The sequence below is a fragment of the Lagopus leucura genome, unplaced genomic scaffold (genome assembly GCF_019238085.1).
Source record: "Lagopus leucura isolate 7727_CA_CO unplaced genomic scaffold, USGS_WTPT01 Super-Scaffold_100001, whole genome shotgun sequence".
Taxonomy (NCBI): Eukaryota; Metazoa; Chordata; class Aves; order Galliformes; family Phasianidae; genus Lagopus; species Lagopus leucura.
This window is the reverse complement of record NW_024962262.1, coordinates 1,755,270-1,781,742: the sequence shown is the minus strand read 5'-3', so window position 1 is coordinate 1,781,742 and position 26,473 is coordinate 1,755,270. Positions and strand designations below refer to the sequence as shown.

General features: G+C 43.5%; 3 protein-coding genes across 9 annotated transcripts in view; 1 reads left to right on the top strand and 2 right to left on the bottom strand.

The window, feature by feature from the left end:
• Nucleotides 1-10,016, top strand: part of PSPC1 (paraspeckle component 1) — a 64,469-nt gene extending 54,453 nt beyond the window's left edge. The window contains exons 7-9 of one of the 4 annotated variants that reach the window (XR_006178315.1): nt 1,940-2,043; nt 3,785-3,891; nt 9,640-10,016. The gene's annotated coding sequence lies outside the window, so the exon portion shown is untranslated. The other 3 variants (XR_006178314.1, XR_006178316.1, XR_006178317.1) reach the window with 3 other exon arrangements.
• Nucleotides 6,341-25,070, bottom strand: MPHOSPH8 (M-phase phosphoprotein 8). The gene is made up of 14 exons (XM_042868545.1): nt 24,819-25,070; nt 21,183-21,338; nt 19,436-20,290; nt 16,729-16,825; nt 15,460-15,705; nt 14,893-15,018; nt 14,724-14,812; nt 13,844-13,984; nt 12,978-13,064; nt 11,100-11,254; nt 9,668-9,822; nt 8,773-8,900; nt 7,985-8,068; nt 6,341-7,697 (listed from the first exon to the last, which is right to left on the bottom strand). Exons 1-14 carry the CDS (start codon nt 25,068-25,070, stop codon nt 7,656-7,658), a joined length of 2,613 nt encoding a protein of 870 aa, XP_042724479.1. The 3' UTR covers nt 6,341-7,655.
• A 475-nt stretch (nt 25,071-25,545) lies between these two features.
• The window catches only part of PARP4 (poly(ADP-ribose) polymerase family member 4), a 42,923-nt gene continuing 41,995 nt past the window's right edge, over nt 25,546-26,473 (bottom strand). For all 4 annotated transcript variants that reach the window (XM_042867418.1, XM_042867419.1, XM_042867420.1 and 1 more), the window contains one exon: nt 25,546-25,980. In XM_042867418.1, the coding sequence (XP_042723352.1) occupies nt 25,830-25,980 (151 nt within the window). In that variant the 3' untranslated portion in view covers nt 25,546-25,829. The remainder of the gene's footprint in view (nt 25,981-26,473) is intronic.

The following is a 26,473-nucleotide window of genomic DNA, read 5'->3' as shown; positions in this document are numbered from 1 at the left end:
ATTTTTGTTTGTATATAGGGGGAAAAAAAGAAAAGAAAGCCTAATTGTTAGTGCTTTTTTTCGTAATATTAAAATATAATCTGAAAGAATGGCAGTCTGCAGTTACAGTTCCCATTTAAGATGTACTTATTTATTTTTGAGTAGCTGAATTAGCTTCACCATTTGAAGGCACTGGATGCTGTTTGTTACCGTTATTTCTCTAGATGGCTGTTCTAGCCTGACAGCCATAGCTGTGACAATTACTTATATTTGACCAGTTAAGGATTTTAGTATGAGAACTTGCAGAATGGCAGCTTTAGTTAGCAAGGGTTAGTAGTACAGGCTGTGCACCACCTGCTTTGTTAAGAAGATACTCATCTGTCTGTTATGGAACAGGTAACAGCTTTTAAAGTTGGGCATGTAGGAAACTGCACTGTGTATATGGGGGAGGTGGGTAGATGAAATGAGAGAATTGATGGAGTTGTCAGCACTTTAAATAGGACTGAAGGATTACATTTTGTCAGCTGTGCTTAATCTGAGATTCCAGCATCTGCCATTCTTGAGCTGTATCTGATAAGGTAATGTTACCTTCACTATAATGTTCATGGTTGTGTTGCAGTTTGCACCTAAGTCAGTTCTGAGTTGCTCTTGGAAACTATCCTGTAAGTGAAGCCAGCCTAATAGGTACACCTTGTGTGTGGCTCTCCAGAGTCCTTTGTCTAACATGTATTTTACATGTGTGCCAGGTTTTCTGGTTGTCAAGCAAGACCTCAAGATGGTGGTAAACTGCTCTAAGGAGCCTTTATCTGAGAGATACAGAGCTCTTCATCCTGTTGTGCTGCTGTAATCAGGATCTTTCCCATTAGTCCTCCTCTGTATGAAGGCTCTGTCGTGCTCCTTAGCCCTGCAGCACGCTTCCAGGTCTGTTTCCCCAGCCTGAGCAATTCACTGTATAACTCATCCAGCACAGCAGCTGGATCTTAAATCTGTGGCATCTGGAGGGTTGTTTTGAAACTTGTTTTGAAACCTGAATGTGTGGCACAGGGAAGTACTGTATTTTAAACACTAAGAGCTTTTTCATGTGGACTGCAGAAGAAGCAACGCAGAGTTCAAGGTGAATATCCTCATTAACATTTTGGGTTCTTACCTACACAATTCTGATTTATTTGCAATAGGTTGTAATTATCAATTAATTGGAATAAAGGTACATTCTGGTTTGCTCCTTCTCATGTCTGCGCACTTAGCAGAAACACAAGCAGATCTATACTAGAAGCTTTGAAATAACAAGTCTTAAACTTTTGCATCTATTTCCAAAATCAGTGTAGAAATACATTTTCATCAGACTTGTGCACAGCTCTACTCCGAGTTGTTAAAGCAGGACGTTTTACTCCAGTTGAATTTTCACGTATAGCTCTGTTCCTGTTACGTATCAGTACCACGGCTGTCTGAGGAACATGGAGGAGGCTGCCTTTCTGCTTATATACCCTCACCACAACCAGGCTGAAAGTAGAGATGTCAGTTATCATTAATAGCAGCGGGCTGTGTGTGTGGATCCTAGTTATCTTAGCAGCAATAATATGATAAAGATGAAGCCTGGATTTGGCAGGCATAGCAGAAGAACGTGCTTTGTTTGAGGATGTGTCTTTTAAAACCATACAAAGAGGTGACAGGACTGTGGAGCAGAGCTGCATTTACTCAAAGCTGAAGTATGATAATTAGGAACTTACATTCTTGAACCAACTGTTTTTTAACTGCGAGGCAGTAAAATTCCATTTAAAATCTTAAAGCCGAAGAAGTGTCAAGGAGCAACTAAGGGTAAGAACGAGTACAGAATAAATGGCTTTTTCTGGTGGTGTGAAGTATTACTGATGTTTATATCCTCATTTTATACACGTGGGTGTGTGAAAAGAGAAAACTGTTTTTTCTAGTTTGTGTCACTGCTGTCTCTTTATTTTTTTAGGTTACTGTTAACGTTTTAAAATGCTGATGAAGACAGCCTTCTGTAGAATCCTTCTGCTGCCTTATGAATACAAAAGGGAATTCTAAACCAAGCTTTAGTACAAGGTATGTATTGTAAAATATTGGGATTTAGTGATTATTGAAATTGGGAGCTGGCTTTGTGTTCACACCTGCAGTTTGATGTAGTTCTGCTGTACTGTACTTGGCAGTTCCCTGTTGAATGTCATGAGGTTCATGTCAGCCATTTTCCCAGGCTGTCAAGGTCATCTTGGGATGACCCTCTGGTGTACCTGATTCCTGTCCCCTCATCTAGGTCATTAATAAAGATTTTGAGAATGACTGGCCCCAATGCTGACCTGGTGGCATACGCTGCTCATTGCTGGGATCCAAGTAGTCTTTATGCCACTGATCACAACCTTCTGGGCCTGCTCGGCCACTGCCCAGCCCGTGTCGCTGCTTACCCAGCCTGTGCTTCAGCTTGTCAGTGAGGGTGTTACAGCAGATAGCATCAAACCTTCCTCAAGTCACAGTAGGCAATATCCACTGCTTGCCCTGTATCCACTGAGCTGGTCACTCATCACAGAGGGCTGTCCCAACGAGCTGGTTAAGGCCTGACACATCACCCCTCTGTAAATGCATGCCAACTATTCCCAGTCATCTTCTTGTCTGTTCTGAGTGGCATTTCATCTCTTTCTCAAGGCTTTTCCCAGTTCCCTGTAGCCCCACTACTGAGACCAGGAGTGGTTTGCCTCAGGAGCCTCTCTGGCTGCAGCCTGGCAGTGGCACCAGCCCTCTCCCTTGTTCTGTGGTGTTGCTGTGCCCTTTGCTAAGAGGTTCCCTGTTACTTTCTAGGTGCTGCAAAATCACAGTCTCATGTACACCAGGCTAAGGAAAAAAGTGAAAAGCATTTAATTAGAAAATCTAAAAAGTAAAAAAGAAGAGAGTTTTCAGAAAAAGCGAAAACAGGAAAAGGTGAAGAAAACCACTTGATATATTTCTGCGAGGTCTAAGCCATCATTTTTTTCTCTGTCCAGCTGCCTTCTTGTCATGATGAAGTAGCTGTTGGGAACTCAGTCACCTTCCTTTCCCTCACACATGGGACTACCCTTGAGCAAAAAGGTTGTTTGAGAGCCTCAGTGCCGGGCACGTTTCCTGGGCACTTCAGCATCTTTCTGTGCTCAGCTTACGCTTCCTTCCTGCTAGGGGAAGAGAGGAAGGCCAGGGCTCCCTGGAGACAGATGTTTCTTTGGCTGAATAGTGACTCCTTGTCTCAGGGCAGCGATGAAGCCCTTTCCTTCTCTTTCTCTCACTGTTCATTTGTGTGGGTACCATTCAGATCGCAGTGTGAACCTAGCTGGCAAAGCATAGTGGTACAATTAAATGGCATTAAGAACTCAGACAAGATTAGATAAAATGTGAGTGATCACATGATATTTGAGGCATTGTGTGCAACAACAAACTTAAAGCAGTTGCTAAGACCATGAGTCGACCAGATCTTAAACACTTAAAATAATACAACTTACACCTGGTCAGTGAAAGATTTCATTCGGTTCTGCCATACCAGGAGGGGTGCCTGGCTCCGATTTAATTCCCAGGGAGGTCAGAATGCTGTCAGTGTGCCTTGTAATCCACATAACCTCAGCAGTGCTAGCTGGGATGAGCATTTCCAAGTCCTTTATCCAGCTGTATTTGCCAATGTGTTGCTCTGTAGCTTGCTATTTGAGTCCTGCTGGTTGCTGTACTTTGTTTGCAAAAGTGCTTTTTCAGGATTTTTTTTCTATAATTTCAGTATCTAATGCCTCAGGCTGAGCTACTTATTTACTAACAGTGTTCTTTATTGCATTAGGGTTGAAGGAAATCTTGTGGTGGCCGTACAGCCTTATCCTTGAAGAAGGCTGCATTGAATCCGTACAAGTTCATCTCTTCAAGTTACAACTTAAGAGATCACCTGAGGTGAGAAAAAAGTGATTTTCAGAATAATTGGAACAAACAACAGCGATGCTTGTGAGCTGTGATGACATCTCTTCCCCTTATGCTGGACCATCTGTCTCTTTTGTGTTCTTCCCCCTAGTCCTTGCTCTGTGTGCTTTTGGGCACAAGAACAATGCTGCTATCCAATAAAATAGCAATTAGAGCAGTGGCTCTTTGATCACTTTAGCTATCTCTGCTATTTAGCTTTCTCCTTTGGGCTGCATTCTTTGTGCTTGCAGACAGGACCAGTAGCCCTGCAAAACCAGCAGGCAGCAATGGGAAGTTTACCAGCACAGGACTGGGCAGAAGATACATCAGAAAAACAGCTGCTGGCAGCTCCTTGCACCTCCTTGCACAGGAAAGTCCAAACTGCTGGTACTGGGATGTTCAGTCTCTAGCATTCAGCTTTTAACGCTTTCTATAGCAGAGATGATGGCTGACAACTCAGATGTGTACCTGAGGTCTTGCCTTTCTTTTTACTGAGTGTACTGGGAACACTTTGTTTCTGGCCCTCCAGTACAAGTATTGCAAAAGGGTGCTCATAAAGGCTTCACAGCTGTACGTTCTGGAACAGGAACCACAGTAAGTCATATATTAAAGTATCATTTACATGACTGCATTTGAATTTAAAAACACTGATTCTGCTTAACTCCAAGGAGGATGATAACATTATTAAAGACTAAAATGTGCCAAAACAGAAATAACCATACTTTGCCATATATGAAGGAAAAACAGTGAATTTGTGTTGGAAGTTGCAGCATTCACACAGCACTGAAGCATTAGTTACCTGGAACACTCTGAGCCTGCAGCAACAGCCTGGAGTGAGCAACTGTTACCAGGAAGATCTGAAGTAGTTCTAAGGTTTCACCATCTATGCAGTTGAGTTGGATGATTAAAAAAAACTGTACTAACAGTTTATTAGAAGGAAAAACAATGAATAAAACAAAATGAAAAACGTGGTTTTTTTGATGCCATGAGGTTCCAACACCGCATTGTAATACAGCAGTGCTGTAGCTCTCCTTTTTTCAGAGTTTCTAATGAAACTCTTTCAAATCAACTTCCTGTTACTTGTGTATTGATTTTGTTTCCTGAACTCAAAGACAGTGAATGTGAACTGAGCAGCTGATGGGAACCTCTTAAGAGACAAAGCAAAGTCTTGTGGGCATAGAATAACTTACTGCAGTAGTGCAGCAACATCATGGAAACAAACTGAGGGTCATGATGGCCACAGGGTAAGGATGGAGACCACCAAAGACCCTGCAGAAAGACACCATGTTACCCACTAAGCTCCAGCACCTGTGAGAAGCCAGAGTGCAGCAGTGAGAGCAAATGAGTTCGTACCTTCAGAGCCCTGTATTGGTACTGCAGAGAGTAATCCCTGCTGCTCTGCTTTGCTAGTAAATAGCAAGAGAAGAAAAAAACAAACAAGTATGTCAAAAGTACTTCTGCCCAGTGCCTAAGGTGATTTTTATTGTAGCTGTCTCTTTACCCTTTGTCCACCAAAACTTCTCCCTTAGCAACTGGATAAAAAGGATGTAGTAAAATCATACAGAAGCCAGCACTGAACATTTTTCATATCTCTTCAGTAGGAACCTAAAACTTGAATCACCGTCAGAAGAGGAAGATGGCTGCAAAATCCATCCCTCAGTAACAGTGTTATGAATGCAGGTTTTCTTCCTCTTTTCTGTAAGCCTCCCTTCTGCACCTTGAGCTTGTCAAGACAGGAAGAAGTATTAAACCCAACAACAGCCCTAACAAACCAACACCACCCACCACCCTCAGTACCACCTCTGACAACTTACTTGCTATGTCAACCCTTGGAACAACATTTTGGTTAGACTGTACAGCAGTTCTGCACTGCTTTGAGATAATTACCCAGACACCTCTTCAGAACCTTTTTGGGCCCACCTGCACAGTCCTTCAGAGCTCAGCCCCCTCCCAGAGGCACACTGTACACATGCACTCCTAAGCACACAATGCAGGGACAGCCAAGGAAACAGTAACCACAGGAAAGCTGTCACTCCACCCTAAGGAAATGCTGAAGAACATCTCCTATCCACATTCATCTTCAGTGACCATTTCCTAATACCTACACTTTGAAATTCAGAAGAAAACCAGCAGCTGCTGGTAGGGACGGTCCTGATTCTCAGCCAGTGCTTTCTGTGCACTGCAGTGTTTATGCATAGGAGAGGGAGGTATCGCAGGTTTCAGAGAGACAAAAATCTATTCTAAATTCAGACTTGTTAACACATCCATCAATCTGCTTGATTGACTACCTTGAATGACACCAGAAATGAGCATATCATGGTGCTGGTGTAGTTTTACACAGAAAATGTAACGTTCCACAGAACTGAGATAGATGATAGTGTGCTTCGTTACTAAGATGTGGCATCTCTTAGTATCAAAGTTTTAAACTTTCAAGAACCAGAACTTAAAAGTGGTAAGCTGAAAGTTTTAATATAAAGTCACAGTTCTTAAAAGGGTACAACTGAGTGCTCACCATCAAAATGGTGCAAATACATTATTTATCCCCAATAGTTTCTTAAGCAATATAGGCACATAGTGTCATGTAAACTACTTGTGGCAACCAGAACAGCAAAGGCACAATCTTTCTTTCCTTCACTTTTCAAGATGTTGTTTAATTTACAAAGAAAAATACTTCAGGCAGAAGTATTACATTTCTATGTTACAGCACAGAACCATTGCAGAACTGCTGTCATCTGATAAAATGGTCACTTACTTAGAGAAATAAAAAGACAGATAGCAGCTCTTTGCACACAGGATCTGAGTTCTGAATGAGGGCAGAACCTGTTCTCAGCAGTCAGGATGAGAACATCTGAACTCCTCTGTACCTTTTAGCCACCTAGGAAAGCATTGCCCACAGTTAAGGTAGCAGTTAACACATCTTCTGGTTTGCTAGTTCCAGCTATTTGTTTTCTCACATGCCACTTGACTAACAACTCCAAAGTTAAGATGCCTGTATAACTATCAGTTGCTTCTCTAACACAAGATTAGTTTTAAAGCACTGATGTAACTAGGAATCCAACCACAGTGCTCTACTCATTGAGCCTATCTGGACGTCCCTGTTCACTCCTGCAGACCTAACTGTCTGTTCAAAGGGAATCACGCAGGGCTTTCACACAGGCAATTGCTCCTGCTCTCCCACCAGGAAGCAACTGCAGGAAGAGTTTCAAACCAGAATGTGATCCCCAGCAGTTCATGCTTAAGTGATGCAGTGGCTTTCAGGTGTAATTCCTGCCCACTGCTCTGAGAATACAACAGTCCTGCATTTTACACTGAAACATTTCAGTTATTTGAGTAAGTAGAAAATTGTAGTTTACAAATGAAAAAGATCCTTCTATTTAAAAAAAAACAAGACATTTCATTTAGTTACCTTAAATAGTTCTTGTGTGCACCATTCCACATTGTGGAAAAGCTGAAATATGCAGTCTGGACTCAACAAGTTAAAGAAAGACAGCATTGTATGTATTGGCACAAATACTTACATCTATGTCTGTACAAATCAAAAAAGAGCTGACAACCCTGTCCCAACCAGCACAGTGTATTCAGCTGCTCTCCAACACGTACTTTCCTGTATGACTGCCAACAAACAACATGAAGATGGGAACTTGGGACTAAGAGTGTGGTGCCAAAAAGTTCCAAACTGCTTTGTCAGTCTCTGAACAGAGGACTCAGAAGTATATCCCAGAGGTGTCAGGCCGCTCAACAGGCTCGCAGCTGTGAGGTCACTGCAGCTGTACTCTGTATGCTCCTATTAGCAGCTTCACCTGTAAAAGCAAACACAGGTTTGACATGAAGATGGGAGCATCCAACAAACCACACAGCATGTTTAACTGCAAGCACACAGATTACAGGAGGTATAGCACAGCAGATCACAGAATCATAGAATGGTCTGCGTGAAAAGGACCTCAATGATCATCAAGTTTCAACCCCCTGCTACGTGCAGGGTCACCAACCACCAGACCAGGCTGCCCAGAGCCACATCCAGCCTGGCCTTGAATGCCTCCAGGGATGGGGCATCAGATCAGCGTACACAAGTGAAAGCATTTTGTACCTTGGCTGTAGGAGCTTCTGCTAGCCGGATAAAAAGCTTGTTAAGGCCTGCAGTTGGGCTGAAGGAATAAATAAAGTGACTGTCCTAAAAGAGAATTGATAAAGTTAATGGCAGGATATGGTCCAAAGTGCCGTGTGGGTCAAAGAATATGACAAACTACAGTTGCTTTTAGGCAAATTTAAATAAATATATATATGTATATTTTATATAAATTTAAATACATATATATATATTTAAAAGTTGTGTACATTGCAGAGAACTTTTAGTGCAATCTGAATCACAGAGAAAACAAGAGGACTTCAGTGTGTGGACAGTGATACATTTAATAGAAAAAAACAATAAATTTACATGACTCATAAATGAGAAAGGTCATTGAAATGATTACACTAAAGAATTTGTGTTAAAAGGCAGAGAAGCAAGGTGAGCTGGGGAAAGGATACTCCTTCAGGTGCTGAATTCTCACCTCTCTGCCCAAAGCCTCAGCTCTGGCATCACGCAGTCACAGGATAGCAAGGCCCTCTGCCTCCCCCTGGCCCAACCTGGGCTCCAGCATAGACACACAGAGCAGTGGGCCCACAGCTGCAGCCCTGCCTTTTATTTAACTCTATGGAATCTACTGCCTACAGGCTGTGCACTCCTCTCCATGTAAAATATATATTAAGTTTCATTTCAAAATTAAAAGACACCACTGTAGTACTCAAAATCCAACTCTAACATCTAGCTCTAATATCTGCCAGGCTGTTCTGCGGACAGTTTTACAGCCAATTAGTCATATGAAAAATACTTACCAAAAATACAGGGAGCTGGAATTTGTCATTTAAAACCACAGCTTGTACACTGCATGGTCCACAGAGCCGAGCAACGACTTCTTTACCGAAGAAATTTGCATGGAAAATAAAGAGAAGAATTCCAGATCCTAGAAGGGAAGGCAGTTCAGTCACACAAAGCTGAAACGGGATCCATGATTTAGAACAATTGCAAACACCAAACTTCTGAATGCAAGCAGCGAGGTACCTTTAGTGTCTGCGTAAATATTAAGCTCCAAAGGAGCATCAAAGCAATATGTAGAAAGAAATCCAATCTCCCAAGCCAGTGAGCCCAAGCAGAGAACACAACTGAGCTGCTCACAAGGCTGAGGGGTTTTGGCAGCAAAATAAACCTTATGTAGGGATCAGAGAGGAAAGCAAAACAGATGCATCTGTAGTTTGGGAACATTGTGTACTTTGGCTTATCTTTTCTCTTGGTAGGGAGTGCTAAGCTCAGTTAAGTATGGGTGTTTATGAACTGTGCTGAAATTTAGGAAGCAACAGTATTCAATAGATACAAGTACCCCATTTTAGTATGTAAATTTATATAATGCTTCCTAATTCAGTAAAGTGTATCAAAAAAATGAGAAGATGTTTACATCTCTGAATAAACTGAATAAACCAAATAAAAACTGGACAAACACCTCAAAATCCCAGTTTAAGCAGTATTTCACCCACATTGCATGAAAATATTACTCCTGCATTCCACAGCCTGAATATAGGGAGCACCGTTAATATCACGTACTGTATTACAACGTGTCGTGCATTTCATACAGCAGATAATTAAAGGGCAGATTCTCAATGCACTATTTTCTATTTTGCTTTTTTTTTTTTTTTTTTAAAGTACAGACAAGCAGAACCAACCCAAGATCCCTACCTTCTGGCACGTTCTGTGGGGGTTTATAGTTGAAGTCTGTGGAGAAGTCCGGCCCTTCACAGAGACGGTGACAAGCAATTGGGAAGACTGGCTCCAGCAAAACAAGGCGAGCTTCAAAATAGTCCCTGATGGTATCTTCTGCTACTCTTGAGAGTCTACATGAGGAAACAAGCGAGGCCTGTACTTCACACAGAACCATTACTTCAGCAGACAGTCTTGAAGAGAGATTACACAAAGAACGATTCTGGATCTCCTTTCTGCATTCCCAGTTGTCAGGACTTTATCACCTACATTTATGCACAGATGAGCCCCAGGTCCAGACATTTTGTTAATAAAACATTTTCTCAGAGACCTGTTTGTGAAATTCCATCTGTCAGACCTCAGCGTTTTACTTTTGTGGACAAGGACACTACAGCAGACACCAGAAGTCTCAGTAACCACATACTTCCTTATGTAGAAAGGTGTTGCTGGAACACCAGTAGGCACCGCTGGCTGAATGGGAACGGGTGACTGCTTCCCCCCAGTAAAGTGACTGCAAGTACAGGGTAGAACAAATCACTCTTTTTACTGGTTGTGCTATTAGTGTAATGCAATTCCCAAATTAAGCTTTGTTAAAACCACAGATCAATAAGGTTGGAAAGGACTGCTAAGATCATCTAGTGCAACTGTCAGCCTATCACCACCATGCTCACTAACCACAACCCTAAAAAAAGCAACAGTTCCATCATTCAGATAGTTTGGGATGTGGAGGCTATTTGGCAGGGTAGGGGGGCTGCCTGTACAAGCAGCCGACATTTCACTGGTAAAGTTATACGTTCAAGATCTTACAAAACACATTTGGTGGCAAATTTTAAATAGCAGATGAACTGGAGAAAGCATCAAACAGTGAATGAAAGAAAGATTAAGTTCACTGAACAGCACATGCCAAACTTTATCTGCATACTTCCTGTTGCCTTCAAAAACCCAACTGAACACGTGTTACAGTTGGTGTTACAGCTACAAAGATTATCGTGGTGAAAATGGGAAAAGAAACAGGGAAGGAGCGCTCACCCGTATCCACAGATCTAGGTTTGTAGGAAAGACCCCACAGAGGAGGGATCTGCAGAAAGAGACCCTTCCCCAGTGGCAGTCAGCCCTTAAACGGAGTATAGGAGAGGTGCAGCCAGGCTCCACCGCTTCCTTCACCTGTGCTCCCATGGCTGACCCGCTCCTTTCCTCCGGTCATCAATCAGTGGTTCAGGCCATGACTCAACAGCTCCCATACAACATACCGGGATTTCCTTCTTAGAAGGTAGGGAAGAACTGGCATACTCCATACTTTCCATACTTTCTCCCCCAAACCTCTCCCCCTTCCCCAGCTTAACCCAAGATGATTACACGCACAGTTAATTCACACTTCCCCACGCCAAACTTCCAAGTAGAGTTTACTCACGTTTCCAAATGACTCTTGAGCTGTTCGTACACCAGGACATTGTTAGACTGCTTAGCAAAATGCAGTGCACTGTTCTGATGCTTTGACAAGATGTTACAGTCCGCTCCGCTTTCAATCATAAGTCGCACAATGTCCGAATTTCCTCTTTTACATGCCTGTGCCAAGCAACAAGGGAGAATGGACAACACCACAAATCCCATTAAAGAGGAGCACGACACTGAAGAAAGCAGAACTGCAGAAACACACTTCAATCCAAAGTTCAGTTACAACTCAGAAAACAAGTGTAAGCAATCACCAGGTGAATGGTAACAAATCACAATGCACCTGGTCCCACAGAAGCAACACTGGGGTGACCAAATGGACTTAGTTTAAAAGAAAACTGAGTTCTTTGGAAAGATCTAATCTGCAAGGTTACACTACCTATAAACTGGTCTGAATAAATGGATTTCTGTAGAAGCATTCAGAATGACTGAAGGAACACTTCCAAGTGTCTGTTTCTAGGAATTTCAGTATAAATGTTACTTCAGAAAAGGAATGGAATTTGCCTCACATTGTCACTTTGTTAGACAGTCACTGTATCAACTGCACGCATGCCCAAAGCTGTCAGCATTACCTACAGCAAGAATGCCCAGGTGTTCAGGTGAAGACTTGAAAAAGGCACTGGAAAATCTACAGAAAGCTTTGTTTTGAAGAATGCAAGCATGCTCTTTACTGCTTTCCAAGTACCTCAATACAGAATATCCTTATTAAGCCTTTCTGAAGTCATCAACTGCCATTTGTTTGAGACCTGAACTTTCATCTGTACTTTTTCAATCCATAATCTTCCATCAGCAAACAAAACCAAAACCAACATTCGCCCTTAACAGATAAAACAAGAAGAAAAAAAGAGGAACTGTTGAGACTTTTCCCCCTCTTTTTAGAGGTAAGAACCAACTCCTACAGTTAAGTAAGAGTGTCCTGATAAATGCAATGGTATGTTTATTGAGACACAGCTAAACCTGTTCTAGAAAATTACTGGAAACGAAGATGCTACTCTTCATATCTGCATGGCAAAAGAAATAAGTGCAGTAAGGCTCCATGGGCTCCAATGAGAGGGCATCAAACACTAAGAAAATACCCTTGAAAAACTATGAAGGTCAAAACTGAGGTTCATGGAGGTGGTCAAATAATGGAGAGATTTTGGACGTCAGTGACAGAGGAAACCACAAGTGCGTCACTGTTTTCTGACAGAAGACGTGAATTCCCTCAGCCTTGGGCAGGTTAACAGAGAAATAACACCACAACGTCTGGAACAGAAGAGTTCTTGTAATCTCTGCTGTACACAAACTGCCTTAAACAGCCTTCAAAAAACACAGCAAGTTCACCAGGAACACCAAACTTTGGCGGAATTAATGGATATAAACCAAAAACCTATTAAGAAGGGCACAGACTGCTTTAAGGGTCTTAGAATTTTCCCATTACAATAAAATAAAAAGCAACCATGACAACCAACCAACTGACAATGACAGAACACCATTCTCCTGCGAAGACAGAGGCCAATCACAGTATATTCCAGTGGGTTTTGTCTCTGCAGTTTTTATTTTCCTGCTGACAGACATTATTTCACTTTCAGGACTATCTCCACATTTCTTTGACCCAAGCAGCAGAAGAAACCAAACCACACTTAACCCTGCATTGCACTGTTGAGATACAACAGTAAGTTAGAAAAAAACAAACTACTAGAACATTGCCTCATGTAAGTGAGAGCAGTACTTGTATTTCAAATGTAGTACACCTCCCAGCTAAATCAATTCTGAAAATAAACTTCTGTCTTCTATACACTATTAATAATCAACATCACTGGCAAACTAAATCACATGAGGATAAATAACTGTTTACCTTCATTAACGCAGTTTCACCGCTGCTCTGCTGCATGTTCACAAATGCTCCAGCCTCCAGAAGAATAGCTACTGTTGTTAGAAAATTCTTTAAGAAAAAAAAAAACAACAAACAAAACCACAAGATAAGTAGGTGTAACATATTTAGTTTTCATTTTAAAATACAAGCACAATGCATGTCAGAATTGATGCTGTTCTCTTTCATTGCTCATAAAGATGAATTCAGACTGGGGCAAAAGCCACATGCATTTACAATTCTTACTTTTTACTTAACCTTGTAATAACAAACACCCCAGGGGAAAAGACCCAAACCCAAACAGTATGTCTGCATTAATCGCCAAACAGGAATCAAGTTCCCTTTTGGCCACAAAGCTCCTCTACCTGGGAAAGTAAGTGAACTGACTTGAAACCACCAAACATCCTTTAACGTAGCAGTCAAGTCAAGCAGGCCTTAGACTAAGCAGAGAGTGTCCCTACCTCTATTCCCTTGCTCTCAATTAGCAAACTCTGCTTAATCAGAGAGTTGGTCTCCAAGTTTCAGAAGTCTGGATCCTGCCTATCCAAAGAAAACAAGCAATTCTACTGCAAGAACTTCAGCCCCATGAAAGAGAAATTTAGAGATAGCCCTTGCATCACCTTTCCTTCCAAGCTGCCCTGTGACATTCCCTATATAGACAGGCTTTACTATCACCTACAGATTTAGCCTACAGTAACCACAGCCACCAATACTATGCAGAGATGGTCAACATCCTGCTGTATCCTGCTAATTATTTAAGGATCGCCCACGGGAGGTGGAAAAAACAGGATACCACTTTTAATTTAAACAAAAGAGTCAAGAACTACAAATACGACAGTGACCGACCCAACCTTTTCAGCTGCGTGTATCAATGCAGTTGTTCCATTTTTCTGCCTGCCATTAACTTTAGCTCCCTTCCTGATTAGGACCCGGAGGAGATCGTCATGCCCACCAGCAGCAGCAAGCATTACTAGAGTCATTCCACTGGAATCCTGCAACAACATCAATCATCACCATAAAAATCAAATATCTGAAGACAGATCACAGCTGCAAAGAATGCAAACACAGCAACAGGTTTCACAAGATTCTCCTCCCCTCTTCACACACGCACAGCTGCCAGACACTGACAAACTGTCATCACCACAGACTCCTCTCACTCACAAACATCACACTGAGCTCCAGAAATACAAAGGAAATCAGAATGAGCCAGAATAAGAGGCAGCAAGGTATGCAGCAGCAGGGAAAAGAGCGAGACAGTGGAGAAAGAAACTGGCAAATGCTGGAGAAAAAGCGCAAGGGCCCGAGCCAGCTGCACAGCACTGCTTTTGGATTAAACCTGAGTGAAAATATGAAGAGATTTCTGGGAGCAGCCACTCTCCCCTCACTCGCTTTTACATTTCCACCACACACTACAATTCAAAAAGCACATGCTTGCCTCAACACTTCACTCAGCATCTTCTGTTCTACCATGCAACAGAAGTTCTAGCATGATGAACAGTCCTTAAAATCTTCAATTCTCAAAAATGGGCAAATTTGGTGCAAGGTGCTTCTATGAAAATTCACTTCTTTCAAGGAAATAGGGAACAAATACTGATGCCTTTTCTTTTGTGTTCCTCTTTCACCCACTGTGCTTTCTGCATTAAATCTGCTACTGGTCAGCAAGAGAGAACTTCTCAAACAGTCCAAATTTGTACACTCCCCCACTCAGTAACTCTATTATGGAAAAGTTACCTCTTGATCCAGATTATATTCCTCGCTTGAAGAAAGTGCCATCTTTACTGTCATATAATCTCCACTTTTGACAGCATCCCTCAGGAGTGCTAGAAAATAAATTTAATGCAGGTGAAGCACATCTCACTTTGAGATGCTGGAAAGTCCAGTCCTCCCAACAACTACTTACTACTGGATACTGGTTCTGCTGAGATGTGATTCTCATCTTCTCCATCGAGATGCTTCTGAAAGTCTTCTAGTGTTAGCCATTCTAACTGCATATCCATACCCAAACTCAAAACTTGCTGCTTGCCATCTATCATATTTATAAAAGAAAACAATAAAATAAGTAACAACTTACAAATTATGAAATCATTCACTGCTTGCCATTACTTCAGCAGTCAGCAGCACAACATACTATTTTTCATTCAAACAGACTTTGGAACCCAACATGAAATGATTCCAAACAATGAAAGCTGTGTTGCAAGCACAAAAAAGGCTTTTACTTGAAAGAAGCCACTTGTTTGTTCCACATTAGGCTAAAGCGATCAGAGATGGCAAACACTGCATAACTGTAACAGCAGAAATATACCAGGAACACGCTGATAGGCTCAAAAATTAGCAAGAGTTTCAAAAGAAAATACTGATTCAGCCTCCTGGTAAGTAAGAACTGGAGCATTAAAAGATGCAAGCAGGAACGGAGTTAGTATTAAATGCAAGCGCTCATCTTTCTCCTAGGTTTGGTTCTGCAGCTCACCAGAGTTCTCCATCTGACACACATCCACTGCTTCTCGACCACCTCCTGCAGCAACGTAATTCCATGTTTCTGCTTCATCTTTTATCCTCCTCTCCTTGTGCACTTTGCTGTCTTTTAATTTTAATTCTTCTATGAATTTACATTCTAGTGAGGGTTCTTCTCTTTTGCAGTTATTCTCAGAGCATTCCTTTTTTTCTTCTGAAGCTACATTACACATGTCAAGTGCACTTTTGATGTCCTTATAGCCTAGAACATTAAGACAGTTACCAAGAATGACTTCTTGAGCCACTAAAGGCTTTTACATAACAAAGTTTAAATAAGTGACCAGAGTCCATTTAGTAAAGATCTATTCTCTCTTCCTAAGTTAATCACTGCTGAAGCACAGGAGCAAGCTTAACAAAAAAGCCAAAATTGGGGACAGCTAGTTCACCTTCAGTGACCTTGGTAAGTCTGGGCTCTGACTGCTTTCTACTTAGTATTACCTTCTTAAGAAATTTAATTTAGAATTATGCATTACCTCTTTGAAAAAATGTTCCAGTACTGGTGACAACCAAAGAACACGTGCTCTATACAGAGCAGGAATTAATCATCTGCTGGCTACTTTTCTTGAGCTGTTAGCATCTACCGTCCTTTAAGTGAAAGCTGTTTCTCTGCCAATAGCTTTTGAAGCACCACAGCTCTTCCTATGCCCATTCAGAATGCCAAAAGGAGAAAATTCACTCAGAATTTTCCTGAGATCAAGAGTGCTAACATTAATACCCCATCACACAACTAAGAACAGAAGCCCAACCCAGACCTTTCATGTTTCAAGTCAGCTTGTTGTGTTTTTTTAAGGCTTGTACAGTAACCCACTACAGTGGCTAAAGCAAGAGGCATAAAGTTTGCCTGAAGTGAACCTCTACCAGCTAACTCCAGAAATACAAAGTGTGTATTTATAATGATATCAAAATGCTTCTGGAAATAGACAATAGTTGGATGAATTCACCCCCAAAAGACCGTTGTCACTGGTGTGATAAAGTGACGTAGTTAACAATACTAAATGAAAAAGGGCAAAATCTTGACTTGTCTATAAAAACATTACAGGCATTACAAACTTTCATGCCTCAGGCAGCCTTCTCACAAAGCCATAAAAAAGCTGGCTTTCATTTCTTAAAAGACACTGCTTTTCTAGCATGTATTAGAAATGCTGCTCTGTATCTGCCCTTATAGGAATAAGAGGAGAATGCCTTGAAAGGTGCTCCTTTTCTCTTTTCAGCAATTAACACTTACTTTTTAGGACCTTCTGTTCTTTTCTGCTCTTTTCTTCTTTTTCAGACTCTTTTTTTACTGCTTTTTCTTTCATTTCAGTTTTCTTTATTTCTTTCTCCTGTTATTAAGAAAAAGGATCAAATGTGAGCGGTATGGAGAAAGTGGAAAATAACACTACTGAAATCTTACAGACAACAGACTCACAGACACAATCCTAAGAAAAGAATTAAATGGGTGAGACAGGAGCTGCTCTGGGAAGCCTTCTTCACTACGAGGAAAAGATCTTCCAAATCAGGGAACTTCAGTTTGAGTTCCGTAGCATGCCAGCCACGTGAGGCACTCACACATATCAAAACCAGCATACATGTACAATTGCTGTGTTACCATTTCCTAAAAATGACACATAGCAAAGACAAAACACACCAGGAAACCACTGTATTTAATATTCCGAGTCTGAAATGTTAGCTGGTGTGTCATTCACATCCAAAGCAAGCAGAAACCAGAACCCTCCCTTAGAAGTGTTCTCTCTACTAAAACTGAGATACGACAGCTGAAATCCCAAGGTACCAAATAAGGAGACTACAACTCAAAGAGGCACAAATAAACACTCAAGTCCTTAAGTGATCACAGAATCACTGATGCCACCATTTCTTAGAAAGGTAAAAAACTAAATGAATTCAGTACATCATGAAGCCTTCCTTCTCTCCCCTCAAAACTCTGCCTTTGGGTGACAGACATCATTCCAGGCAGGTGCCCATAGTAGGAGCAAACAAGTGACAAGATTACCAGACACTGCTAAGCACAAGGGCTGTTAAAAAACGTGAGTTCTGTTCCAGATTTCCTGATGTTGATGAGATGCACAGTGTACCTACACGTTTATTTTTAGAAGGTAAATCACAGGGAAGAAAGGGTTCATCATACAAAATGACTCCAAACAGAGAATACTGTACCACAGATTGACATGACAGTGTTCTGTAATCAGAGAAGAGTCAGGCAGCTGAAACAAAGGCCGTGCTTTACTTTCAAGAGAACAATATGCTGGGCCCAAAACTTCATGACACACAGCAAACCCCAAAGCTGTGCCCTGAGCCCACACACGCAGAGTCCCACAGGTGCTGTGGGCAGATGCAGGCACCACCACTTCAGCATGCAGGAGATGGACGGCAAAAAGCAGAATGCCTTCCAAGCTACACCTCGTGAGGGTGCTGGCTGAAGAGCAGTAAGAAAATCAACCTTCCCCCTGCTGCTGATTTCTTCATATTTGTGGTGACGGGGTTTGTACACTGTTGGTAATGAACAGAATTCCGAGGATGTATGTGATTATCTGATGCTGCTCTCTTATGAATGCTATGGCCTCAAACTATGAGAAAATACTTGGAGTAATGAAGAGCCATGCCATTTCAGTTAGTTACAACTGCAAAGAAAATGAGCTAAATAGCTGTGTGAAACCAGCTATGCCCCACAGCTATTGCTTAACCTTGTTTAGAAGAGCTTTCACCACTAAGCTCCCACAAAGAGTACTTTGTGTAGCTCAGCTCTGAGGTTACTCCATGCAGTATTGCTATTCTCTGTCCAAAACAAATCAACGTGCTTATGTTAAGGTGCCTACCCCATACAGACAACAGTCTCAGAGGACTGCAGCTGAACCTACAAAAGAAGACACTTGTCACCACAGAATTATGGCCTCAGAAGCAGTGGGACATAATCCAATAAGCACCAGGGTACCGTGGCTGCAGCCCAGTTACAAATCAGGAAGGAGTTTCTCCGGGCAGCCAATGATTCTTCTTTACAAACTACAAACTGTATCAGAATAGCCTAAAGAAGCTGAAAAATATATTCTCCAAAAGCAGATTTTCCTCATAAACATTCTAGAGATACTCCTTTATTCTTCACATACACAATTACATTTTAAAAAAAATATTTTATCTTCTTGTTTTCCTTAAAATATTACTGCATTAAATAGCAGAAATTAAATAGTATATGAGTATTTGATCAGCTCATCTGCTAGAAGGGACACAGCATTTGTAATTAATGTGTCACCAAGTTGGGCAACTCAGAATCTCCTGAAAGCAGCACAGGAATTCCAACAAGACAAGGCAAGCTGGGCAATTATCTGGGAGATCACAGAAAGGCTTGGGTTGGAAGGACCTCGAGGATCATCAAGCTCCAGCTCCCTGCCGCAGGCAGGGCCACCAATTTGGGCTTAGGAGCAATTTCAGCATTCCAGTTCTTCTGAAGCCACTAACACACCCAGTCTAACCAAGAGGCTGGCTTCTGAGAGAAATCAAGAGCAGAAGTATACTCCACTGAGCAGTTGGATAGCTTCTAGATGACTGAATGCCTTACTATGCAAGCAGACAAAAGCCAAACTGAGGCAGCTGTCAAAGGTGGGAGAAACAGGAGGCTAAAAAGGACAACATGCATCTGTGGAACAGAAGTTTTCATTTTAAGTACATACACATAGCAAAGGAGAGATTCACATTTTCATACCTAAAAGACACTCCTCTGTCCCAAAGCACTCCCCTCTTCTAGTGTTCAAAATCCAGTTCTTCCATCCTGCCTGTAGACCCTGCAGTGCACCTTTCATTTGCTTTATCCATCCATTAACCTTCAGACTCATATATCTCCATTTGCCATCATAAACAGCAGCCTTTTCAGGCACCTCTGCCTGAGCTGTGTTTGATCTGAACCCCCTCCCAGCGCTCCCCAATGCCCTCATACTGCTCACCTCCTCTCCTGCCTCCATGGATTTGCGCCCTGTCTCCTCAGCGCTCACCTTTACAGCCTTCTGTGCCAACATGGGCGCAGCTGACACTTTCTCCAACTCTGCAGCCACCACTTTCACTTTTTCTTGACTTTTCTGCTTTTTGAGCACGCTTTTCTTCTCCAAACCCGTATCTTTGATTTCCACTTTTCTACCCTCCTCTTTGTAATCTTCCATTTTCTGATTTTTCTTCTTCTTTCTTTTAGCCTTAACCTCCACACTATCATCTTCATTACTTGCTGATCCATCAAGCTGTCTGTCAGCAATGCAGTCTTTTTCAGCAATTTCTTCTTCCGACCTCTCTTTTTCACACTTTACTTGTTGTTCCTCCTCTTTATTTTCAGAGCATAAGGGTGGATTTTCATTATCAACCTCCTGAAAAAGTGCATCGTCTGAAGTACTCGGCTCTGTGTCAAACTGAGCATCTCCTTGCTTCTCCTTCCGTGATTTTTTACTTTCTTTACAATCTTCTTTAGTTTTTATTTTTACATCTTTAACTTCCCCCTTCTTTTTCTTTACTTCTTTAGTATCTTCTTTCCTTTGCTTCTTTGGATCCTTTGAATCTTCCTTTGTTTCTGAAGTCCTTTTTTTGGGTTTTGAATCCAACCCCAAAGTATCTGAGGAAAGTTCACATTCTACCCTGGGTTTCTCTTTGACTTTTGCAGACTTTGACTTTTTCTTCTTCAGGTCATCCACACTTCTATCTTCTCCTTCTCTTGACTTTTTCTTTTTCTTCTTTGGTGAAACATCCTCTTTTGTTTCGCTTTGCCCATCATTATCAGATTCTGCTTCAAACACATCATCATCTAGAGAAAATTTCTAAAATGTAGGGGGGGGGAAAAAAAAGAAAATATTTACTTCCCCATTAAACTGTATTGCCTGAATGCCTGAATGCAAGCTGTACAAAAATGGCAGTGCTTGTGTGTGGGAAAAGAGAACTGTTTCTAAACATCCCTTGCAGCCAAAACACAAAGTTTGTAAGCACAATTCTAACTCATTTTCTTACATTACATCACATTACTGGCTACCTGAAAGAGAATCAACATCCAAAGAAGCAAAGCAAACCAACTGGATGCCCAGCAGCTCAATTCCAGAACCAAACTAAATTTCAACTCTTTTACACCAAAACCAGTTGCCTTGATTTTGCAAAATTTACGTATAGATTTCTCACAAACAAGGTACCAGCTTTCAAAAATGGTTCTCACATAGGATTTCGAAAATGACTGAGCAGTTAAACAGAAACAAACAAGGGAAAATTGCCTTCCTTCAATAGAGTTGTCTCTATTTTTCTTATCTGATGAATTACTGCTTTTTAACCATAAAGTTAATCTGCTTCAAGAAGGAAGATGAAAACAGCAGACCCAGCTTCAGTGCTAATAAGCCTGTGAGCAGGAAAAGGAGTTTGCTTTTGTTGTCAAAAAATAACTAAAATAACCATACATCATCATCTCAGTTTCTAATGAAGCCATATTAAATTTGCCATATTAAATGGATTCAGACTCAACAATTTTGAATTGTCAATTTGAAAAAGCTCCTTAACCACACAACAGCAATAATAGCTGAGGTCTGCTGGAAGAAAAAGCTCTCAGATCAAAGATCATCCAAGTCATCACTTCCATATCCCAAACATCCTGCTCTCCCATGCCGGCCATTAGAAGAGCCCAGGCAGGCAGTTTGTCTTCTACCGAGGACGACAGCAGGAGAAACACACCTGAAAGTCCTTTTTCAAAGGCTTTGGCTTGGTGTCCACCAGCTTTCTTCTGAATTCAAGCAGCACCTCTTTGCAGTCTTCCAGATGAACCTCTGGTTCCCAGGTATCGTCATCAGAGGTATAGCCCTTCCACCGGACTTTGTACAGAATTACACCCTGTAAGAAAAGAACCAAACACTGAACACGTTACAGCACAGCATTACTCCGTCCACTCAATTCCTGTGCCTTCTCTTTGGTGAAGAGGAGGATTTCAAACCTTAACATTTGTAATACAGCAGCACTCAGCTCTAAATTGGAATTTATAATCTGTTTGATTCACAATCAATGCCACTTTTGATAAACTGCAGTACCAACAGTGAGAAATGAGAGCCCTTCAATGAGATCAAGTCAAATGTAGATTTAGACAAAACTTGAGTACTTGCATCTCTGAGTTACAAACTTATTGGTAAAAGACTGTAATTGCAGCCCTAGATCAATTCTTTCAACAGTATCTGAACTGTCATCGTGGTTTCATCCTAAGTAATTTCACCAGAATAGAAGTCTGTTAGCATTAAGGGGAGAAAAAAGGAAAAAAAAGGAGAAAAAAAAAAAAGATGGGGGTAATGAGGAAAGCTTTTCACTAAACTATCTCTTGATTTTCTCCTAAATAAACCGAACGGCCCAAATCTCCCATTCCTCAGGGTGAACTCCTTCCTCTGCTGAGATGCCAGGCTTTAGGCCTGCTGGGCGCACAGCCTATCACAGCCAGGCATCAGCGCTCTGTGCCTTCTGCAGCAGCCTTCACTGAATGGCAGAGATGCACCTTATGGAGTCAGTGTGGTCACCTTCCTGCACTGACCATGCAGCCTCGTTCAACAGAGGTATGACAGCAACCAGCAGCAAAGTTCAGAAGATAAATCTGTTTTCCATTAAACATGTAATAGTAAACACAAGGTAGCAAAACCATCCCAGAACTTATTTTCTAAAAAGAAATTATCCTAAGTGTTAACCAGAATGCCTCTGGAGAAGCGTAAGAACAGTGCCTTTGGCTCACTGAAGAACAGAGTCAACGTTCCCCAAATCCAGGGGGAATGTCACCCTGCACCTTGCAGCTTGTCCCTTCAGTGGGATTTTAATGCAGTACAGCAGCTTTTGAAACACTCGGAATTTCTGTTGCTATTTTCCTGGATCAGGACAAGCCCATGTTCACCTGCCAGCAGGCAGCTCCCCAGCACAGACTCATCCCCAGAGCGCTGTCTCTCCCACCCGCCCATCACTGCCAGGCACAGAGTATCAGCAGGGGAACTGACAGGAGCTTCTCTATGCAGCGCCCTTCAGTTCCCACAGCTGCAGATGTAGCATGGGAGCCCAGAGCCTGTCTTGACAGCTCTGTGCATCTGTTCCAGCTTTGAAAAGCACCTGAAAAGCATCAGCCTAAAGCTGACTGCACATACTACACCCCATCAAATGCAGCATACAGCTTTTTCCATTCCTTTCAGGCTTGAATGATTACCTGCCATGCCCTGCATGTCTGTAGCACAGGAGCACAGCGAGAGCCCCATTTGAGAGCCACAGAAAGGGTCTGGAGCAACCACAGCCCCCAGGACCAACACACGTTGGGCAAATAAATGTCCTGTGTAGCCACGTGCTCCAACCTCATGTGCACAGAGCAGCTGCCGCTGGCCTGTACACAGCACAGATTGATCTAGGAGATGTTACTCAGTATATACACAGAATCACAGAATTGTTTGAGTTGGAGGGGACCCTCTAAAGGCCATCTAAACCAACCCCCCTGCAACAAACAGGGACACCTACAGCTCCATCAGGCTGCTCAGAGCCCTGTCCAGCCCAACCCTGAACATCTCCATGGATCCACCACCTCTCCGGGCAACCTGTGCCAGCGCCTCACCACCCTTATTGTAGAAAACTTCCTTTTATCTAATCTACATCTCCTCTCTTTTAGTTTGAAACCATTTCCCCATGTCCTATCACTACAGACCCTGCTAAAGTCTGTCCTGTTTTTTATTGTATCTTCCCTTTAGATACTGAAAGGCTCCTCTCAGGTCACCCTGGAGACTTCTCCAGGCTGAACAGCCCCAGCTCTCTCAGCCCATCCTCATAGGGGAGGTGTTCCATCCCTTGGATCATTTTTTGGCCCTCCTCTGGATGTGCCCCAACAGGTCCATGTCTCTCCTGTACTGAGGACTCCACTTCTGGACGCAGTACTGCAGGTGAGGCCTCATCAGCACAGAGCAGAGGGGCAGGATCAGCTCCCTGAGATATTCTAATGCTCTTCAGAACCGTGTGCAGAGCATGATCCTCCTCCCCAAGGAGACTGATTTTCAGATCCCAACTGTAAGAAAAGTGCTTGTGCTTTCAGGACAGATTAACTGCTGTGGCTAACACCTCATACCTCCACAGCATAATACTCTCAAGCCACAGACATTTCAGCCAAGATACAACTAAACCACTCCAGCATCATAAATACATAAAGCAATTCTTCATTTGAAGACTCCTCAACATCAGTGCCTTACATCTCTGATGCTCCACGGGAAGCAGGCGGACTTCCACACCCGTGTGATTCTGACTGAAGCCTAGCACCAAAATATGAGCTACTTAAAATAAACAAGTAGAAAATACAAAAATTGTTTTAAAAAAAGCTGTGTTTGTTATTTTTTGCTTGTGAAATTTAGAGAATTTCTGAAAGACACTGAGGCCCTGGAGCACGTCCAGAGAAGGGCAACAGAGCTGTGAGGGGTCTGGAGCACAAGGCTTATGGGGAGCAGCTGAGGGAACTGGGATTGTTCAGCCTGGAAGAGGCTCAGGGGAGACCTTACTGCTCTCTGCAACTGCCTGAAAGGAGGCTGTGGTGAGATGGGGGGAATCTCAGCCAATCGGCCACTGGATAACAGTGACAGCATCAGAGGGAATGGCATTAAGCTGCACCAGGGGAGGTTCGGGTTGTATGTTAGGAACTTCTCAGGAGGAGCAGTGAGGCAGTGGCACAGGCGGCCCAGGGAGGTGCTGTGCAGTCACCATCCCTGGAGGTGCTCCAGAAACGTGTGGATGCAGCACTGAGGGATGCGGTCGGCGGGCACGGGCTGACGGTTGGACAGGGTGATCTTAGAGATCTTTGCCAACCTCAGTGATTCGGTGAAGGACTCGTATGAAAACATGCAGGCTGCTCTCAGCGGAACGAGAGAAGGCAAGAGAGTTCTGCCTAACAGCCTGGAGACCACCGCAGCCTTATTTCAGTCGGAGAGGGTCCGCCTGCTCGGAGCGGCCCTCCCACAGCCGCGCTGCCCAGCCCGGCACCGCCGCAGCTCGGGCACAGCGCAGCGCACAGCTTCGCGCCGCCGACAAAAAGAAGTTTGCGAAGAGACGCGGGGTTCGACCGCTCTTTCGGCCGAGGCGGGAAGACGCGCCGCGGAGCCAGCAGGGCCGAGTAACGCCCGAGCTCTGCACGGCGGCGCCCGGCGATCCCGCACGCGGCACGGGGGCGTAGCCGAGGACGGAACCCGAACCCGCGCCGGGGCCGCCGCTTTCCGCGGCCCGGTGCCGCCCTCCCGCCGCCGGAGGGCCCAGCAGCCGTTCCCGCTGCCGCCGCGGCCCCCGGAGGGCGGCGAGCGGCGACGGGAGACGGCGCCGCGCGCTCACCCCCTCGGTCTTCATGTCGAGGATCTTCTCCACTTCGAACACGTCCTCGTCCTCGTTTTCGTCGTCCTCGTCGTCGTCCTCCTCCTCTTCCTCCTCGCTCTCACCGCCGGCGGCCGCCGCCCCGCCCGCAGCGCCGCCGCCATCCACCACCTCGTTTTCCCCGGCCGCCGCCGCCGTCTCCGTCTCCTCCTCTTCCCCCGCCCCCTCCAGCCTGGCCGCCGCCGCCTCAGCCCCGCTCCTCGCCGCAGCCATTTTGGGCCGAGTTTCAAACGGCGATGGGGAAAAGCGGCTGCGACACCCACGGCAGCCAATGGGCGCCCGGCTGCCGTGACGTCACGGGAGGGGCGGGGCTACCCGTCCTCGGCGCGCTGCGGGCGGCTGCGCCTTTGGGCGGCGGGCTTCGACGGGTGGATGGGGTCTTCGTGTGGGAAAAAGCGGTGAACCTTTTGTTGCTGCGCTAAGCGCTTCTGCCGGTGCCAGAGTGCTAGCAGAGCTGTCCTGGGAGCAGCTATCAAGGAACACCGTCACTCGTGCTGTCCAGCCCGCGTGAAAACTGGCGCTGTTGGCACGGTTGGAACAGAAGTGAGAACTGCCGTCAGAAAACCTGCGGACAAGGTGGCCGCAAAGGGACGTTGAGCGACTGGGAAACGGCCGGAGAAAAGCAGCGTTCTGCTCCTCCGGGGCGCGCTGCAGAAGTACAAAGGCATCCAACTGAGGGCACCGGTAGTTTGCATCGTGAAGGTGTTTATTAGGGCTTTGCTAAGCACAGCGGTAGCCATCAAAACACGCTGCGTTGCAGAGAAGGTAGGACTTTGGAAGAAATAAAACAGAGATACTGTAACAGTACTTGTCTGTACAGAGATACTGTAACAGTATTTGTGGCTATGAAAATCACTCAAGAATAACTCAAGGTGAAAATTACTCAAAATATGTAAAGCAGCAAGAAAAGCTAACGTTGCTGTTGTCTTAAACAATCACAATCATGGAATGATTTAAGTAGGAGAGCTGCTGTCAGTTGCACTCGATCCCCAGTATCTTCTTGGTGGCAGAATCCCAGTCTTTCCCAAGTTCAAGTCGATAGCAAATAGATGCAAATTGTCCCTCAACTCTTTTTACCCACTCTGTTGCTTTCTTGATGGACTCAAACGCCCAGTGAACACCGCTGTGTGTAGAAATGGAGATTTATTAGAATAAATTCTATCATTTGAAAGAGAAAGTACAGCAAACACAGCCTACATAAAATACCATTTGTCAGAGAAAACGACATCATTTTCTCTGCCCCATCTTTTCAGAGTCTTCCATATGGGAAATATGCCTGTACATAATCATAATTTGCATTCATTTACACCATTCCAGTTCCCACATGAAGTTCTACGTATTTCATAATGGCAAACTTGACTCCTTTGTACAACTGCATGTTAGAATTCTTTCACTTTTGTGGTCTGCCCCACTTGCTTTCATCCTGCAGTCAATGTGATTTTGTGTTCAGCCCAAATTTTACAATCATTTTTCCCTCTGTCAGGGAGTTTCAGGAGAGGGAGGAAGACTCTGCAGGGCTTTCCTGGGTTCTTGTCCTCTTGTTAATTTCCCTGGTAAAGCATTAAGGGTATTAGCTTCTCTTTTTGGCGCCACAATCAGCTGGTGTCTGGGGCAAT

Bases quoted from the DNA above. Each gene is read 5' to 3' on its own strand.
- MPHOSPH8 (XM_042868545.1), bottom strand. From the start codon at position 25,070: ATGGCTGCGGCGAGGAGCGGGGCTGAGGCGGCGGCGGCCAGGCTGGAG. The intron at 13,985-14,723 runs GTAACTTTTCCA...ATGTTGTTGCAG, and splicing joins AATATAATCTGGATCAAGAG to GATTCCAGTGGAATGACTCT. The intron at 11,255-12,977 runs GTAAACAGTTAT...TGCTTGGCACAG, and splicing joins GTGAAACTGCGTTAATGAAG to GCATGTAAAAGAGGAAATTC.